Raw genomic sequence first — 19695 nt, 5'->3', positions numbered from 1 at the left:
GATGGAGATTGACTCAAGGGAATGGTTCTGCGATGGGTCTAATTTCAATAGGGATTGGAGGTTATGCTGGTCTTCTGGTATGGGATCACTATGGTAGAGTTTGTCACTGGAGGAGTCAGGTAGTTGGTGGAAGCCTTTTGTCAGATAGTCACTGAAATTCATCATGAGAGTGGTCTAGCTTTTGTCTGCTGGGAGGGTGACTGGGTTGGCTTTGGTTAATCTTGCCCCTTTTTGTTCAGAACACCATCCAAATTGTTAACTGCCTACATGACTATCCCCTGGTCTCCTTCGACTGTAGCCCTTGCCATGGCTTTGAGATTACGCTAGTCAGCAAATTTAAACTTTTTTTCTGCATCTGGTTTGTAAATGGGTGGATTTACCTAATTTTGCAGTGCTGAATTCATTGGTAAAATCAGTTTTTCTCTATCACAGTATATTTCCTAGATACACAGCAGAATCAGAAACAGTACTGGAATGCTGTGACAGAATTAAAACAAACAAGAAACATGTGTTCAAAACTTTAGAATTCAATACTACTGAATATTTGTATATACAGATGATCTAAACATATTTTCAACTGTCATCTTTTTTGGTGTTAAAAATTTGACAACAGTTCTCTTCTTTTGTTTGCCATTTCATCACTCTCCCTAACAAGATCCCCACAGTAGTAACTTATGAAAGGGTTCCAGTGACCTTGATAACAGTGTTTCATCGTATGGATGTCTTTGTAGAAGAGTGTAAAACTGTTCACAGTGCTCATAGCTTATGGCTACAAAATTTTACTGAAAGAAATCGAGGTGCGGATGTAAAAAGTGAATTTTAAGCGACATTATACATTGTTGTAACTTTCTAACAGATCATTGATAATGAAAACATAGTTATCATCTCTTCTATTGCTCAAAAAGCCCTTTAACACTGCTTTGAAAGAGGACCAAGCAGCTACTTCAATATTTGTGAGTTTGATTTGAAAGGATTAATCTTTCATCAATTTTCTTATTTGTGTCCCAAGAAATGCACTTTCTTTCAGCTTTCCTTCACTCAATTTACGAAACTTTTCTTTCACATGATTGAAGATCCAACAATAAAAAAAACCTTAAAAACACACAAATCTTATGTCCTGTAACATTTTGGAAGGTCGATTTGGACTCCACACACCAAAATAGACACTAATTAATAAATCACATCCCAGATGCAAAGTGGCTATTGAGTAGTGTTACGTACATCTACAAGCCACCATACAGTGTGTGGCAGAGGGTACCCTGTTCCACTTACAAACAGAGCGAGAGAAAAATGACTTCTATATGCCTCTGTATGAGCCCTAATTTCTCTTATCTTCATGGCCCTTCTCCAAAATGTGCGTTGGCAGCAATAGAATCGTTATGCAGTCAGTATTAAATGCAGGTTTCCAGAATTTTCTCAATAGTGTTCCTCAAAAAGAAGGTTGCCTTCTCTAGGGATTTCCATTTTAGTTCACAAAGCCGCTCCATAATACTTGCACATTGTTTGAATCTATCGGTAACAAATCTAGCCTGTGAATTGCTTTGATATCTAACATCATGCCTGGAAATGAAGGACAACCTACCCAAGATCCTTCCCGCCCCTCCTAAAATGGTATTCCTTCTCCTGCCCAACCTACACAATATACTGGTCCATCCATATGCCACTCCTACTCCCAACCCCTTGCCACAGGAGTCACATTGCTGTTTAAGATCCAAGTGCAAGACCTGCCCAATACGCTCACCCAACATTTCTTATTCCAGGACCACTTGTATGTGTACATATGTACTCTGGCTCATCAGAGGATTTATTCCCAAAGCTAGTATTCTTTCTTTTTTGTGTGTGCCTGTTGACAACCCAATGCTTCTGCTTATTCAGTGAGTGGCCTCCTTCAATCCTAAATTATTTGCATTCTGCCAGAACTTTCCTTACTATACTCATTCAGCCAACTATTTTCATAAGTAGTTTTGTTTAATTTGATCATGTGTTTAATAACTTTATTGTTTGGATACACAGAAAGTTTTCTTTCATAATTGTAACTGAAGTGTGTAGTAGTTCTGTTTGTTAGGTATGGGATTCTGAGGATGTTGATTTTTTTGTATGTGAAATGTCAGTTTATGGCTGTTAACATTAGCCCTTTTGCTGCTACAGGCACACACTGTGCATTCGATGCTGAGCATGGCTTTTTTGTGGCTGTACTGCTTGCCAAATGCAGTTACTTATGCTGAAAGATGGTGTTCCAATACTTATCATCCAATTTTAAAAAAAGAATCTGTGATGAAAAAATTTGATATTTGCACATCTTACAGTCTGATAGCTTTTCTCAATAAAGGACTCAGTTTATTTTCCTTGTACCTCATAGTAACTGCACTGAATCAAATTAAGTAAACCATTGCATGAAATCTTAAAGAGTTTTCAGAGGTTAAAATGCATTGCGCAAACTTTGTGTATGGTTTATTTTAGCTGATACATTGCTGTGTATGAAATGAAGATAAGTTAAAAAATTTTGTTTAAAATTGAGAGCAGAACAATACCTCATTTCATTCTTGAGATGTTGGTTTTTATATCCAGCGGACGGTCACACCAGATGCGCCCATTTTTGTACCTGCGCTTTGGGAACTGTGGTCAAAGCAGTTGTCACATTTCATAGGCCCTAAACTGTTCAAGATATTGAAGTGATGTCTTTTGCAAATGATAGCATGCAAAAGACACACATGTTTTATAATAAATACTCAAAACTTTTTTATTCGCCAAGATATGGTAGTAACTCGTCCACAGCAGTGAGAGATCAGTGGAATGGGATGTGTAAACATGTCAGTAGTGCTTCAGGAAACCTGAGGGCTGTGTTTAAACATTTCTCCAGCATCCAAGGAGTAGCAAAGTATGATGAGTTAACTCATCCACAGAAATTAAATGGTTAAACAAGCACATTATTTTGAAGAATCATAATTGTTCTCAGTTTTGATATTGTTATTTCTTTTTACAGTTCATAATGAAAATGATCCTCACTCGTCAAGTAAATTCAGATGCCATGACAAATGCTGGGTCAGCACTTTATGCACTTATATGCTGTTACCAGGTGAGCTATAAAATGTTCAGCTAGTATTACTCTACTAATGTATATTCTCTCTCTAAAATTCATGCACAGTTAGACTTTTTTGCCAAGTAAACATGTATTATATTAGTATTACTTTCATTTGTGTGGTATTGGATGCAGATTGTTTCACATTTTAGTATTGTTCTTCTTTATATGAACAGGAAATGGACATCATATTGTTTGATACACCAAATAAACCAGTGTAGTTATTTCAGTCTTACTTTATTTTTCCATGTCCAGAGATCGAAGTTTTTCATATCAAAATTAGGCTACATCCAATACTTTCTTGTCATAATTTATCAAGGGTACATTTACTGGCAAAGTTAGGGCAGGTCAGAAGATATTCCGTATTGCAGTATTTGCGACAATCACATCTGTAGTCATATTCATCTGTGTAGGGGCTTCATAAAGTTAGTTGCATACATCGTTCCACAATAAGACCGTTGCACAACAAGAGTGACACTGTAGTAACACGGTTCACGTTTTCCGTCACACTTCACATATCGTAGACCGGGAACTGTGTCCTAGGCATGCCCGATGTGAACTGACTGGGCACGGCCCGTGCTGCCTGAGTTGTCGTTCCGCCGGCAGAGGTCGCGGCTGAATTCTTGCATGCCCACTGGTGGACGGGACTCTACTTGCGGCAACTACCATCCGTGACGCACCGTGCCGATATGCGCCTCCCGTGATCTTTCTGGTGGCTACTGCACTCCTCCTCCTCCTGGAGGTGAAGCCACTGCATTCCACTGGGTCGGAAGGTGGAGCGTCGTGCAGGAGTGATGACCTCCACGTCCATCGGAAGGCTGGAGTTGAGGGGATCTGCCAACCCTCGAGCCGGAACCTTCGAATATGGCTGGAAGTGATCCACACAAAGAGGCCCCTGTCATCCCACCACCGGAGCCCGGGACAGAACGGGAGACAAGCCGTCGAACTCCGGATCCTGGTCCACCTCGGGAGGGGCAAGACCCAGTGGCGGGGACGACGGGGAAGGTACGACCACAGGTGAACCAGCCTCCTGAGAAACCAGGCCTGCGAGGGGGGCCGGCTCTCGCTGGGTCATCCCTAAGATGGCGATGCCGGTGCTGGAGTTGCCAAGGCTGAGAACCATCACAGTGCGGCGGAGTCACCGGGGGAAGGGGCGGTAGCGTCCCCCTGAAAAACCAACACGGGCGCCGGCAATGGGGAAGCCAGTGCCCGAGGGGTCGGAGGGTGGGTGCCCAAACGTGGACGTAGCTGATTTTGATGACGACGTACCTCCCGGTTCCCCGCCTGCAAGGTATAGAGCCGGCGGCCATTTCGGCGCAGGACCACCACCAGTATCCACCGTGGATTGCGACCAAACCGACGTGCCCAGACCGACATACCCGGTGGAAAGCCGGGTACTCCATTTGGTGTGGTCCGGTATGCCGTGAGGAAAAACGTCAATGCCTCCTCCGCAGGGAATTCGTGCACATACTTTTTCATCTGCGTCTTAAATGTGCACACCATGCGCTCGGCTTCCCCATTCGATTGTGGATGAAAGGGGGGAGAGCAAATGTGCCGAATACCGAAGCGCCTACAAAAATCCTGGAAGGTCTGCGAAATAAACTGAGGTCCATTGTCCGAGACCAGGGTGACTGGCAGACCTTCCACAGAAAAGATTTTTGCTAGTGCCTGGATTGCAACTTCTGAGGTGGTTGAGGAGCAGCGAACCACATATGGGAATCGGGAATAAGCATCAATGACAATGAGCCAAAAGCCATTGAGAAACGGGCCCGCAAAATTGATGTGAACACGTTCCCATGCCTGAGTTGCAGGCGGCCATGAAGAGAACGCTGACCTGGGAGATGCCTGTTAGCTCGCACACTGGGATCAGGCGGCCACCAAGTGCTCAATTTTTCTGTCAATACTGGGCCAGTACACATGTCTGCGAGCCAAGGTTTTAGTACGGGAAACACCCCAGTGCCCCTCATGTAATAACGTGAGGACTTCCCTTCGCAAACTTGCAGGAACAACCATGCGAGGAGCTGTATCATTGGTAACCAGAAGGAGAACTCCTTCCGAGACGGAGAGGCGGTCTCGTAGAAAAAAATAATTACGAAGAGGGTCCGAGGCCCGGCCTGGAGGTCAGGATGACCACCCCTGCTGAATGAGGCGAACTACTTGCCGTAGAACCGGGTCAGCTGCCGTTTCCCTGGTGACTCTAGAACTAGTGATCGGGAAGCCATCAACCACTTGGCGGGACACCACATCCAAATGAAAACACATAATCTCCTCTCAATCGAACTTAGGATCCGGGCCCACCGGTAGACAGGAAAGAGCGGCTGCATTGGCATGCTGTCCAGTAGGGCGAAAATGAATGTCATAATGGTACTTAGGGAGGAACAAGGCCCAGCGCTGTAATCTGTGGGCCACCCTATCCGGAATCTGAGAGGCGGGGCCAAATAACGATATTAACGGCTTATGGTCAGTGATTCACTGAAACTTCATGCCATACAAGAAAGGGTGAAACTTGGTAACAGCGTAGACAATGGCCAAAACCTCTTTTTCCATCTGGGAGTAAAGGCCTGCGCGGGACTAAGAGTTTTAGACACAAAAGCCAGTGGCTGCTCAGAACCATCCGCGTTGTGATGGGCCAGGACCGCCCCCACCCCATACTGCGAAGCATCTGTAGCCAGGACCAACGGCTTATGGGTGTCAAAAGTAGCCAAACAAGGCGCTGACGTGAGGAGGCCCTTCAGCGAGGTGAACGCTCGCTCACATGCAGGCAACCAATCAAAAGGAACACCCTTGAGCAGAAGGCAGTACAGGGGGCGGGCTATGGTGGAAGCCCTGCGAATGAACCGGTGGTAATAGGCAATCTTGCCTAAAAAAGCTTGTAACTCTTTCAGCGAAGCGGGCCGCGGAAGGTCGACGATACCTTGGACCAAACTTCGTAGCAGCTGGACGCCGTGCCGAGAGATGGTGTAGCCCACATACTCAATGGACGGTTGGAAGAAATTTGACTTACGCAGGTTGAAGCGCAAGCCCACAGACCTGAATTTGAGAAAGAGGGTGCGAAGGTTGTGGAAATGTTCCTTCATGCTGCGGCCTGTGACAATTATGTCGTCCAGGTAATTAATACAATTAGGGATTGTCGACGTGACGTGCTCAAGATAACGCTGGAACATTGCCAGGGCACTGGATATTCCAAAGGCCAACCACTGCTATTGGTAAAGGCCAAACAGGGTGTTGACGACCGCCAGCCGTTTGGAGTCCTCATCAAGTGGTATAGCCTCCGAAAGATCGATTTTCGAAAAATATTGGCCTCCCGCCACAGCGGAGAACAATTCATCAGCACGAGGCAAAGGATAGGTGTCCACCACCATTTGGGAATTAATGGTGGCCTTGAAATCGGCTCAAAGACGTAATTTTCCCGAGGGTTTCCTGACAATAATGAGGGGCGAAGCCCACTCACTAGAAGAAATGGGAAGAACGACCCCTAGGGCTGTCAGCCGGTCTAGCTCTTCTTTTACCTGAGGGCGGAGAGCCAAGGGAATCTGCCTCGCGCGTAGAAAGCGCACATGAGCCGATGCCTTCAACGTTAAGTGAGCTTCAAAGTCTGAAACACGCCCCAGGCCCTCCTCAAAGATATCCGGAAAGTCAGAGATCAAAGATTCCAATGATTGATAGGGAACGTCTTTGGAGACCAACTGTATGGTGTCAGCGATAGAAAAACCGAAAGCTTGAAAGGCATCCAAGCCAAAAAGGTTAGCGAAGCTCGCATCACTAACAACAGTGAAAGTAATAGGCCAAGTGACTGATTTGTAAGTCATGTCGGTAGTAAATTGACCCAGTAGGGGAATGAACTTCTTACCATAACTGCGTAGACGCCGGTAAACTGGCGCCAACGGGGGCGACCCAAGGTCAGAATAAGTTTGTGCATTCAACAAAGAAAAAGCCGCGCCCGTATCTACTTGCGGTTGTAATCGGCGCGACCGAACCGACACCTCGATAAAGAGTTTGTGTGCCGATGCGTCGGGAGCCTGGCCCTATGAAACTTCCTGAATGTCAACGTCCATGTCCTCTGTACCTGCTTCCTTCGATTCTTTCGAGGCTGAGCGGCAAACTTTAGCAATGTGTCCTTTTTTATTACATTTGCGACAAACGGCCCAACGCTGGGGGCACTCTGACCAATCATGATGTATATAGCACGACGCACAGGACGGTAACAGGGGCCGGCGGCCGGAACTCTGTTTATGCGCCGTGCGGGAGTGGCCGTAACAGCCGGATTGTACCGCTTCGATTCTTTCGAGGCTGAGCGGCAAACTTTAGCAATGTGTCCTTCTTTATTACATTTGCGACAAACGGCCCAATGCTGGGGGCACTCTGACCAATCATGACGTATATAGCACGACGCACAGGACGGTAACAGGGGCCGGCGGCCGGAACTCTGTTTACGCGCCGTGCGGGAGTGGCCGTAACAGCCGGATTGTACCGCTTGCACGTCGTCCATCCCGGACGCAGTGGACGCGGCCGCACCGCCCTGAACTGCCACGACGTCGCACCATGCTTCCAGCTGTTGACCTGCGGCGTGAGAGACTTCATACAATTGAGCAATGGACAGGATGTCCTCAAGGGAAGGGTCTTCTAACTGCAGGGCCCGTTGCCGGACCTCCCTATCGGGGGCCGAACGAACAATGATATCGCGCACCATAACGTGGGCATATGACTCTCGCGACTGCTCCGTGACAAAATGACACTTGTGACTAAGACCGTGCAGGGTAGCGGCCCATGCCCGGTAAGGCTGATGGGGCTGCTTCTTGCATTGATAGAACTCGACCCTAGCCGCCACAACATGCATGCGGCGGCGATAATATGAAGACAGCAATGAACACAATGCGTCAAAAGACAAGGACGAGGGTTCCTGCAACGGCGCTAGCTGCCGCAAAACTTGATACAGCGAGGGAGATATCCAAGACAAGAAAAGAGCACGACATACCTCCACATCGGCAACATGAAACGCCTGGAAATGCTGCCGAAGGCGATGTTCATATGCGTCCCAATTCTCCGCCATCTCGTCATATGGGGGAAAGGGAGGAGGGAACGGCGCTGGAGCAGACTGCATGGAGAACAACGCCGGAAGCACTTGTTTCATGGTGGCCATGAGCTCCGTCTGCTGCTCAACCAAAACCCGCACTAAATCCTCCATGCCGCGGATAAGCTGCAAAACCGGAACGACGACGCAACAAGCGAAAGAACAACCCTACTCGTTGCCAATTGTGTAGTAACACGGTTCACGTTTTCCGTCGCACTTCACATAGCGTAGACTGGGAACTGTGTCCTAGGCATGCCCGATGTGAACTGACTGGGCACGGCCCGTGCTGCCTGAGTTGTTGTTGTTGTTGTTCCGCCGGCAGAGGTCGCGGCTGAATTCTCGCGTGCCCTCTAGTGGACAGGACTCTACTTGCGGCAACTACCGTCAGTGTCGCGCCGTGCCGATGTGCGCCTCCCGCGATCTTTCTGGTGGCTACTGCAGACACATTGTCAGAAGTGAGTACATGTTCTGGGTGCCTGCAGACACAGTTCTGCTGCATTTCAGATAGTAAGTGCACAACACTGTCTGACTGAAATAGCACAGCAACCAGAAACATGTTCCAAGGTTGAAGTAAGTGGGCAGAAGGATTCTTGTGGAAAATATGTGTAAATTGCATTCTGACAGTATATGTACCAAATGGAATGTCACATCCAGGTGTAGAGGAATGGTAGCAACAATTTGGCTAAGGCTGTACAGATTCCCGAAGAAGTTCAGTTCTTGCACCATGCGATTTCCAGTGATGAAGATGTTCACACATTTATTCTTGAATGGTTCTATGGCCAAGGACTGGAGTTCTGTTGTCAATGAATTGAACAATTGGTAAAACATTCAGACCATTGTTGACAGAGACCTGATGAAAAATAGTGTCATGAATCTCTGTCACTATGAAGTGCAGTGCAGCACAATAAAAGTTACTTGGCCTGCCATAACACGGTGTAACTTAATCTTTAGTCCACTTCTATAAGGCCCCACCTGATCAGGCAGAGTCCAACTTTCAGTTCCGTACAGCAGTGTATTCGATGCAAATGATTTTTTTGACATCTGTATTCATATGTTTGCTGTTTAAAATGTTTTTCTTAGTCCTAAATGCCTGTTTTGTCAATGCAGTCTCTCTCTTCACTTCCATTAAGTATCTATAGTTCTCTGTGATTATGCTACTAAAATAACAATATTGTTTCACCTGATCAGTTCTGACATCGTCAGTTTTTATGCTAGTTTTTATTTCTCCCATATTTTTTTCCATTCTGCCATTGTTTTCCATTTCCATTGTTAAAGAGTGTCTTATAGGACTTGCAACATTCTATCCATATCTTTCTCAGAGGCTGCAACTATCACAATGTCATCAGCAAATCTAATACAGTGTATCCTTTCGCCATTGGCTTTATTCCCTTTGTCTTCTCCTTCATGCTTTGAATAGCTTCCTCAATGAAAATGTTAATAAATATAGGGATAGGGGACATCCTTGTCTAGCTCCTTTTGTACTTGTGGCCTGTTTCTCTATCTTACCGATGTTTATTTTTGTGCTTTGATTCTGATACAGTTGACTAACCATTCTTCTTTCTTCCAGTCAATCCTATTTCTTTCATAGTTCTAAAGAGTAGTTCCCAGTCACATCGTCAAAAGCTTTTTCTAAATCAACAGAGATAAGAAAAGTTCTTGTATTCACATCCATCCTTCTCTCTAATAGTATGTGCAAGGCCAGACTTGCTTCTCTTGTTCCTCTGCCTTCTCTAATTCAAAACTGGTCTTTTCCAATATACGACTACTTATCTATATCTCCCTTTATCCTGCTTTTAACTATATTAGTGAGTATTTTAGAGGCATGGGATAATATTGAGTGTGTTTTATAATTGGTGCAGTCAGTTGCCTTTCTTGTTTTAGGTATGCTAATGGTTCTGCATTGTGTGAAGTCTTTTGGCATGATTCGTCTTTTGCATCTGTCATTTATTACTCTTCATAATTGGTCTTCCATGTTATTACCTAAATTTTTCAGCAATTCTGCAGGATGTCATCAACACCAGTCGCTTTTCCTTCTTTGAGGTTCCAAAGGGCTATATGTTCAGTTAGATTATGTTCATTCTTGAAGTCTTTATCATCGTACAGTTCTAGGTATTCATTCCAATGACGACATATCTCATCAGCGTGTGTCAGTGATATTCCCTCTTTACTTTTTACTACTACAGATTTTGTTCTGTACTGAAGGACTCTGATTTTTGTATAAATGTGGTCCTGTTTTCCCTTTTTGTGAACTTCTTCTATCTCTTCAGGAAGGCTTTTTGTCTGTTTCAGTTTTTCTTGTCTGCATTTGGTTATGATGTAATTTTTAATTCTTTTGTATTCATCTACATTATTTTCATTCCTGAGCTGATTCCTTTTCTGGATTAGATCTATAGTATTTCTTCTGTCATCCAAGATTTTTTATGTTCTAGTTTCCTTTTTCCTGAAATCTCATTTGTTACTCCAGTTGTCCCTATCTTGATATTATTATTCCACTGGTCTACCACCTCAAAACTCTTTCCTTCGCCTGTGATTGCCACATCATTGGCATACAGGAAGTGGATTATCTAATTTGGTGGTGTTTTGTCATCAGTGTATACTATGAAAGTTGAAAGTGGGGGGAAGGGCAACAAAACACTACCCTGGGTGTGTGGTTCATTGTGTTGTATGCATAACTTAGGTCAATCAGAGCTAGTCCTGTTACTTGTTCATTTTGATGTCCTTCCTCTAAATGTTCAGTGATGGACAAGATTTTTCTGGTGAATGATTCTCCTGATCTGGTGATGGTTGGAGGGGTGAGCTTTGGGTTCACTGTGCAGTTAAATATCACTCGTTCTTACAATTTGTGTAGGTTTCATAAGAGTGATATTGAGCATGAGTTCTTTTAAGGCAAGAGGCACAACAAAGTTATTTGATTCTTGGTGTGGGCATCTATTGATTTTTGGACTTCAGACATCTTTTACTGGATTTCCCATTGGTTGTTACTTTGGATTGTTATTTGGCAACCTTGGGGTTGTAGTTAAGATTATTAAGTTGCAGGTCTTTTGCTGCTCTGTGTCATGTCCATCCCTACTTTGGTTTTTCCTGACTCAGCATTTCCATTAGTGTAGTTCTGCGTGAGACTGTCTCTGTAGTAGATTGAGTTTCTTTACTTCTGCATCAAAATCTTCAGCATGTTGTATCCATTTGGCCTTTTTAAAATGGAACATTCTCTGAAATGTTTTTGTTGTTCTAACTGGATCGTATGTCTGGATTTCAGTTGGACTGTGTTGACTTTTGGAGATAGGGTTTTATGTGGTTCCCAAGCACTGGTTGTGCCTGTTTGTACTGGTGAAACAGTTAAAAAGATTGTAACCATGCTGTCATATTTTCCTTTTAAAGGTGCAAGGTAATTTTGGATTGTATAATAGTAATAAGTTATTTATTTTAGCCCGCTGCTCCAATATATGGTCATTGTCATCTGTTTCCTTACAGCCCCCATATGGTGCTGTGTCTATGAAAATATTCTATTATGAGCTGTTTTCTGGTTACAGAAGTTTTTCTGTAATGTCAGGCTGATCTTTTCTCCAAAGAGTTGATATATAGATGTCACAGTGAAAGTGCAGCATTTGTTTCTTAGTAACTCGATGTTATTGCATTTGGTCCTGTCTGTTGATGTTACGTCCCTGTCAGGTTTTATGAAGATTGTTGTGCCATATTTAGGGTGTGGAGATTCTAAGGCTAAGCACATTCTCTCTCCTTCTGGTCTTATTTCTCCTTCGTCTTGAATGCACAGTGTGTCCCATTTGCATTTGCAGCAAAGTTATGACAGTATTTGTTGTTTATTTTTAGTCATTCTCTCAACACATTTATGCTTGCAGTGGTCAAGGTTGACTCCAACAAGCATAATTTCTCTTTCTCGTTTCACTTCGATTTATAGTTGTAAAAGAATTGGGTGCTGTTCTTTTTTTAAAACGTGTTTCCAAAGGACACTGGCATTTTCTGTTTGGATAGTGCACACATGGTGGCTCCTCCTTTGTTCCCCATTATTTCAACTGAAAAATCATATTGTAGCGCCCCAGGTAGTCATTTTGATTTAATAATTAGCAGTTCTGTACCAGTTCTGAACTCTCATTAGTGATCACCCCTTTTCCTTTCAGTTGCCTCCCCACCATTCTTTTTTTCCTCTTCCATATGAATAGTACATTTTGTTCCTTTTCTTGTCTACTTTGATGTCTTTTATAGTGGGTTTAAATTCATTTTTCATTCCTAGACATCATCATTTCACATGTATTTACATGTTTACACATTCCTTTCCCACTCTAAAACAGCTGTTATCTTCATTATTTTCATTTTACCTGAGGTGTTCTGTCTTTCTTGATTGTTTCAACTATGTCCTCATTTTAATGCAAATTTTTTAAAAAAATAAACAAGCTTTCAGAAATAGGTTTCCGACTGCCCACATTGATATTATTCCATTTGTTGGAAATTTTAATTATCTCTAAAGTGTCTGATCTTTTAGTGGTCATCAACAATTTTAAGTTCAATAGCAATTTCCGTTTTGGTTCATAAGTTCGTGTATTCAGCTGGTGGTGCATTTATTCAACACCTAATAGTAGACAATTAATAACAAGAAGATTGTATTAAATAAATGTGGGAATTATTTAAAGTGAAATCACAGTGCTGTGTTTGTCACAATAATCGAAACTCAAATGCAAAATACATTTTTACTGTGGTACACAATTAAATGGTACTGGCTGTGAAATAATCTTCTTATCAGCTATTTATAATTGCTATACATATAATAAATTTTGCTGTCACTATTTCTGCACTGGCACAAGAAATGAGAATGCTGTTTGCAAAGAAACAGAAATGCAAGCAAACATCTGAAAAGAAAACTACTTATGTAAAATTTGGCTTTCACTGTTTCTAAGCTGATAGGAGCAATAATTTCAGTATGCATCTTCTTTATCAGTCACATTCAAGTTGTGCAGAGCTCATTATATTTCCTTATTAACCCTCAAGCCTGTAGCCTTAGTATGTACTCACATGCTGTGAGAATCCACACTGGCAGTATCCTGACCATGTACTCAGCAGTTGCAGTCTCGCAGGTAAAACTGTATTGCTCTGCTGACGGTTAATGATGGGCAATACTACTTTGTCAGCTCACTGTAGACATATCTGTGCAGACTCACCTTAAAGATCTTCCGTAGAAAGTGGGCATGTCTGATGAAATCAACTGTTGAATCTTACAGTCTGAGTGACACTAACGCGAAACGATACAGCCAAATACTTCATGCAGCATTACATCATAGCAGAGTCTTGTGATTCTTAGTGAGCTGATGAATGAATGAATTAGCATAAGTAACAATGGAAGTGATCTAGATATTGATGATGACATTGATACTGACTGACTGGAACAAATGCCTAAACAACTGAAAAAGAAACAGTGGATAGTGAGGATGAGATCGAAAAAGTTCTGCGACATGAAGAAGACTGGAAGTGAGAAGAAGTTGACAGCTCTTACTGTGCCTTTGAAAATACCATTTGTTGGTAAACGTGGACCAATGAAATAAGTAAATTCTGCTGCTGAAGCATTCGAGCTGCATTTTGATGAGTCAATTGTAGAAACAATCCTGAATGAAACTAACTGTTTTGCTGCAGTTTTTATTCAGAAACAGGCTGTTATACATCACATTCTAGGCTTTGTAACTGGGTACATGTTGATGCAGATGAGCTTTGTTTTTTTGCACTGCATACGTTGATGGGAAATAGTCAGAAATCACCCATAAAATCTTATTTCAGCAAACATTGACTTCTGAATGTGCCGACTATTTACCAGAATATGCACCAAGACAAATTTGAGTTACTTTGTAGATTCCTTTATTCTGTAAACAATGAGGAACTGCACGCATTTGAGAGGAATAAAAGATTGTTCAAGTAGGGATCAGTCATTCAGCATTTGGATGAAACCTTTAAAAATTCATACAACATGGGGTAAAATTTCTGCGGATGGACCTTTTATGTGATGGAAAAGAAGGTTGGCAAGAAAAACGTACCTACCTCTAAAAGCAGCACCATTTGGAATGAAGTCCTATGACATCTGTGAATCATCAACATGATGTTTATAGCAATTTATTATTTATACGGGAAGCCCCACAGAGACAGAAATGAAGTTTCGTTCTGCAGATACTCTGAAAACAAGTCAGACTGTAGTAAAACTTGTTGAGCCTCTTCTCAACATAAGCCATATGCTCTGGGTGGACAACTAATAAAACAACGTGCATTTGTGTCACTTTTTGAAGGAAAGAGGTATGAAAGTCACTGACACACTTTGACTGAATAAGAAGATACATGATACCTTGAAAAATGCAAGATTCAAGAAAGGTGAACTGGTAGCATATCACTCACAGGGTGTTATGGTACTGAAAGTGATGGATGAAAAATGGATGGCCGTTATTTTAGCATTCTGTAATGATATAGTTGGTACAGCAATCAAAAGTGGCATTAAAGAATACTTTTCTTTTATGGGTTGTGTAGATCTAAAGGATCAGAAACAACCACCTTTTTTCGTGGAAAGGAGGAAAAGTGTAAAGTAATATATGGAAACATTTGGTTAGCTGGTGAACATTGCAGTGCATAATGCATTTATTATTTATAAAGTCAGTCAAAAGACAAAGAAAGAAACACATGTAAATTACAGGTTGCTTCTCATGTCAGAACTGCTGGAAATTTGCAGGAAGAGTGTAGCTTCACCTCAATGTGGGTGGCCTTCAAATGCTATGCCTAAATGTCTCACAGCAAGGCATTTCGTTGAGAAGGTCCCACCCACAGACAAGAGGATAAATCCTACAAGAGGGGCACAGTATGCTACAGGAAAATGAAAGGAAACATCGTTCTGGTGCAAGGATTGTGGTGTAGGACTTTGTTTCGAGGTACACTGCACTGAAAATGTATGTTTAATTAAAATGAAGATGTATTGTTAACAATTCCTGAAAATTTAATTAATTTTCTACAAATAATTCCCACCTTAGAGCAATTTCACTAAAACACTACGTTCTGCATTCCTGTACCAGCTGGCCGTATCAGCTACTGCCAGTAGGCTAGGTGCACATATGGAAAATAACAGCTTGAAGGGTTGAAAATAAAGATAAGAACACTTAAGTTACTTTGGTCGTTCTACTGCATTTAGATTCCATTAACTAATGCTTTTTTCACATTAAGGACATAGATGGGACTAGTGATCTGACTTAGGATATAGTTCAATGTGTATTGTAATTCCTTTTGCCTTTCAGATGAATGAAAAAGTCAGCAAATCACTAAATGTGAATAAAGCAGTTATTCACAGTTGTGGTCTTCCGACCTCATCAGTTCCATTTTTGAGGGAAAAGAATTTCTAAGCTTTTCTAAAGGATTAGAATTCTTCGTTTTGGCTGATACGGCTGCTGGTTTGACTTACTTTATGCCAAAAATAGCATCCTTGATGTGTGTTGAAACTAAAGAAATCATGTTATTTTTGCAAAATAAAATGCACGAATAATATAAATAGGAGCAAGGATTTCCAAATTCATTTAATTCCTGCCAGGACAAGAGTATTTGAGATGCATACAATTGTATTTATGAAATATGTTCTTTATAGTCAGAACTGCTCAAGACTACCCTTCTTGAGAGGGGGATGGAGAGAATAGCTGACAGCAGGATAGGAGGATATGAGTACATGGACAGCGACAGCTCTCACAGGTATAGGCAGGTATAACTGTACCGTATTTACTCGAATCTAAGCCGCACTTTTTTCCCGGTTTTTATAATCCAAAAAACCGCCTGCGGCTTAGAATCGAGTGCAAAGTAATCGGAAGTTCTGAAAATTGTTGGTAGGTGCCGCCACAACTAACTTCTGCCGTCGAATATATGTGGCGCTACACAGGCATGCTTTACAGACACAAAGATAAATACTGGTGCCAAAACCTCTGCATCAGTAAATAAATGAAAAGAAAAGGCAGAAGAATGTAAACATTATGCCATGTATTCTTTTGTGTTTGCTGCTATCTCATTTAAATCCAGTCTGCCTAATAAACTACGAAACTAGGGTGAGACAACAGCAAACGCGGAAGAATATGCATATCATGTCATGTTTATATTCATATTATTTTTATGCTGAATAGTGATACAATCAGAAATGAAGCACGGCAACTGACTAGATTTTTAAATCTAAGACGACTCTAATTTCTGTGCAGAATGTAATGTACTAAAGAGGCGTCTGCAAAGATTTTCAAACAGAGAAAAATTTTCGTTAAACTCTCGTTCAGAACATCTATCATACGCAGTCTATTACTTGGTTCTTGTTGATCATTAGCAAATAAAGCAGCAGTTTAAGTAACAACAAATACAGTCTCTAGCCATTGTTTCGCCTATGAGACAATTCCTCTCTCTTTTTTTTTTTGTAAGCCGCGGTAGCGCACACAAGAGCAAGCCATGCCGCGGGCGGCTACAGGTCGTAAACACTCATTATCAGAATGTGACAAACAATGCGTGACACATTACAGTAATGCAGTTTCAGCTTAGAGTGACGTAAACACCTATAAAATGAGAGCTGCATTTATCAGATCAAAGCAAAATAAGCAATCGATTTAAACCAGACGAAGCAGGTGAAAAATGAAGGGTACCTGTACAAATACATGCAGAGCGCCTGACACATAGCAATGGCTACTTGGTAAAGCTTAACTGTTATGCTTACGACTCGATCCAAAATACTGTAGCTGTATCTTCATACATTCGACCTAAATTGTGTCTCATGTTACAATGAACCAACTTTGTTTTGATTTGGAGGTTCAGTCTAAAACTTTTCTCTCTCCTTGAATTTCGAGTCTCAAATTTCAGGTGTGGCTTAGATTCGGGAAATTTTTTTTTCCCTTGATTTCGAGTCTCATTTTTCAGGTGCAGCTTAGATTCGAGTAAATATGGTAGGTTGTTTGCAGTATGAAGACGAAAGGGACAGAACAGAGATGAAATTGCTGAAAAATCAATGTAGAAGCGGTCAAAGAATCAAGAAAGGGTCAAAGAATGATAATGATATGTGTACTCCAAAATTAAAATTGTAAGCAACATATGAGACGTTGAGAATTGAAGCTGTTTTTTTTTTTTTTTTTTTTTTTTTTTTGGGGGGGGGGGGGGGGGGGGGGGGAGGCATTGGAAGGTGAACATGGTGGATTAAAGTGAGTAGTGGAGATTGATGCCTGGAGGTCGTGGGACCAAAGGGTTTGAAGTTCAGTTTATTGAGCATCTGATGAAATTGATCAAACTTTGCTGAGAAGCAAACCCTGAAACTGTTGGGTGGTCAGGCTAGTTCTTAACTACACATTCGTGACAAAAATCTTACAAGTAGACAGTTGATTGCCATACTTGCATAAAATGATGCATACCTTCAACCATGTTTGTTAACAGTCTCCCTCTGTTAGGTCTCCATTTCCTCCCTGGCCTTTTCCCCGTTTGCATCTATAGTAACTGTTGCTGCTCTTATGTTTGTATCCTCTTCTTGTCCCTTTGTATCCTCAACCACAATCCATTTCCTTCCTTCATTCATTTCAGATTTCAGAGCTGAACAAAAATCACTACTACTTTACGTGACTACTCCCCACTCAGTGCCTCAGCTATATTATTGTCTAGATCCAACCCAGGATTTCCCATTCTTGTTTTTCTTACCTGGTACTATAACTGTATTTTTCAAGTATTTGTGGTAATACAATACAATTCATCATTTTTAGGATGAATATCAAGTTGTTGTTCAGAAAGCATTGAATTCCCAGGCAGATGAAGGAAGTGCTGACAGATTAAGAATTGCTTTCGAAAAGCTGACCCAAAGTGCTTCACTGAACATGGACCGTCAAGAAAAAAAGAAGTTCAGGGAAAACTTCGAAACATTTGTTGCTGATGTTAGTGGTTTCCTGTTTTACAAATAATGTTTGTTTTGTACAGATGAATGTGATGTATGTTTTTAAATGTTTGTGGAAATACATTTATTTAATGATCAGTAGATTCAGTCAAAATGTTATCATGTATGTGAACTAGCAGAGATAGTAGACCTAGCGAAAAATTTGAAATATTTGTTGCTTATGTAAATGATAGAATTTTTGGTTAAATAAAGATAGTCTTATGTATTTGATAGTTTACTCATTTCTTTTGACTCACAAGGGAACATTCCCAAGTGTAAATAAATGATCTTGATGAAACTTGACAGGTGTGCACAGGGGGGGGGAAATAATGCAATGTGTTTTTCTTTTTCTTTTTTTTCCCCCAATTTCACTTTAAAGGGGTAAAACACACCCCGAAAGGTCATTTGGTATATTAAGTTTAGAGGGTATATCTCCAAAATAATGATAAATAAAAAATGTTTTTCATATAAAAGTTGATATGTAAATAAAAGTCTTGAAAACTGTATAATCAGCTTTTGTGATAATTTGAAATTTTGCAAAATACCCCACCACCATTAACTAGTTTTGAAAAATGAAAACTTTTATTAAAACATAAATTAAAGCAGTTTTCAAGCCTCATATATCCATGTGTAATAAAGTTGGTTTCTGAAATACCATTTTTGTAAAATAAACTGTACGCAGTGTGCTGATGGAGTATTTTCAACATAACCAATTAAAATAACTAAATATTCATTATTGTTCTAATTATTTATGTTACTTATTTTTATTTTATTGTTTTTTATGTGTTGCATTCATCTCTCTCTCTCTCTCTCTCTCTCTCTCTCTCTCTCTCTCTCTCTCTCTCTCTCTCTCTCTCTCTCTCTCTCCCTCCCCCCCCCCCCCCTCTCCCTCCCTTCCTGCAGCGGAGTGTGCGCTGATATGAAACTTCCTGGCAGATTAAAACTGTGTGCCCGACCGAGACTCGAACTCGGGAGCTTTGCCTTTCGCGGGCAAGTGCTCTACCATCTGAGCTACCAAAGCATGACTCACGCCCGGTACTCACAGCTTTACTTCTGCCAGTATCTCGTCTCCTACCTTCCAAACTTTACAGAAGCTCTCCTGCGAACCTTGCAGAACTAGCAGAGTGAAAATCTCATTCTGGAAACATCCCCCAGGCTGTGGCTAAGCCATGTCTCCGCTATATCCTTTCTTTCAGGAGTGCTAGTTCTGCAAGGTTCGCAGGAGAGCTTCTGTAAAGTTTGAAAGGTAGGAGACGAGATACTGGCAGAAGTAAAGCTGTGAGTACCGGGCGTGAGTCGTGCTTCGGTAGCTCAGATGGTAAAGCACTTGCCCGCGAAAGGCAAAGGTCCCGAGTTCGAGTCTCGGTCGGGCACACAGTTTTAATCTGCCAGGAAGTTTCATATCAGCGCACACTCCACTGCAGAGTGAAAATCTCATTCTGGAAAAAGTATATTCCTTCTCATACGAAGGAAACATTAAATTTAATGGAAGAAATGTTGAAAGATAATATCCAAAGTGGTTTTCGAAAGGCAGTTATATTTCCTCTTAACTGGAAGAAAGTACTTGACAACTTGCCAATTGAACATGAAGAAACATGAACTGCTGCCCCAGCCTCTGCAACAGTCAATCTGATAGAATTC

The 19695-nt window shown here is 41.7% G+C and overlaps 1 protein-coding gene across 3 annotated transcripts in view; it reads left to right on the top strand.

The window, feature by feature from the left end:
* LOC124721393 (exportin-4-like) overlaps positions 1 to 18280 on the top strand; it is a 238996-nt gene extending 220716 nt beyond the window's left edge. For all 3 annotated transcript variants that reach the window (XM_047246333.1, XM_047246334.1, XM_047246335.1), the window contains 2 exons: positions 2984 to 3076; positions 17888 to 18280. In XM_047246333.1, coding sequence (XP_047102289.1) covers positions 2984 to 3076; positions 17888 to 18082 — 288 coding nt within the window. In that variant the 3' untranslated portion in view covers positions 18083 to 18280. The remainder of the gene's footprint in view (positions 1 to 2983; positions 3077 to 17887) is intronic.
* Positions 18281 to 19695: the final 1415 nt, after the last annotated feature.

This window comes from Schistocerca piceifrons, chromosome X, assembly GCF_021461385.2.
Source record: "Schistocerca piceifrons isolate TAMUIC-IGC-003096 chromosome X, iqSchPice1.1, whole genome shotgun sequence".
NCBI lineage: Eukaryota > Metazoa > Arthropoda > Insecta > Orthoptera > Acrididae > Schistocerca > Schistocerca piceifrons.
Note: the sequence above shows the minus strand (reverse complement) of the source record. Positions and strands in the feature narration are given on the sequence as shown.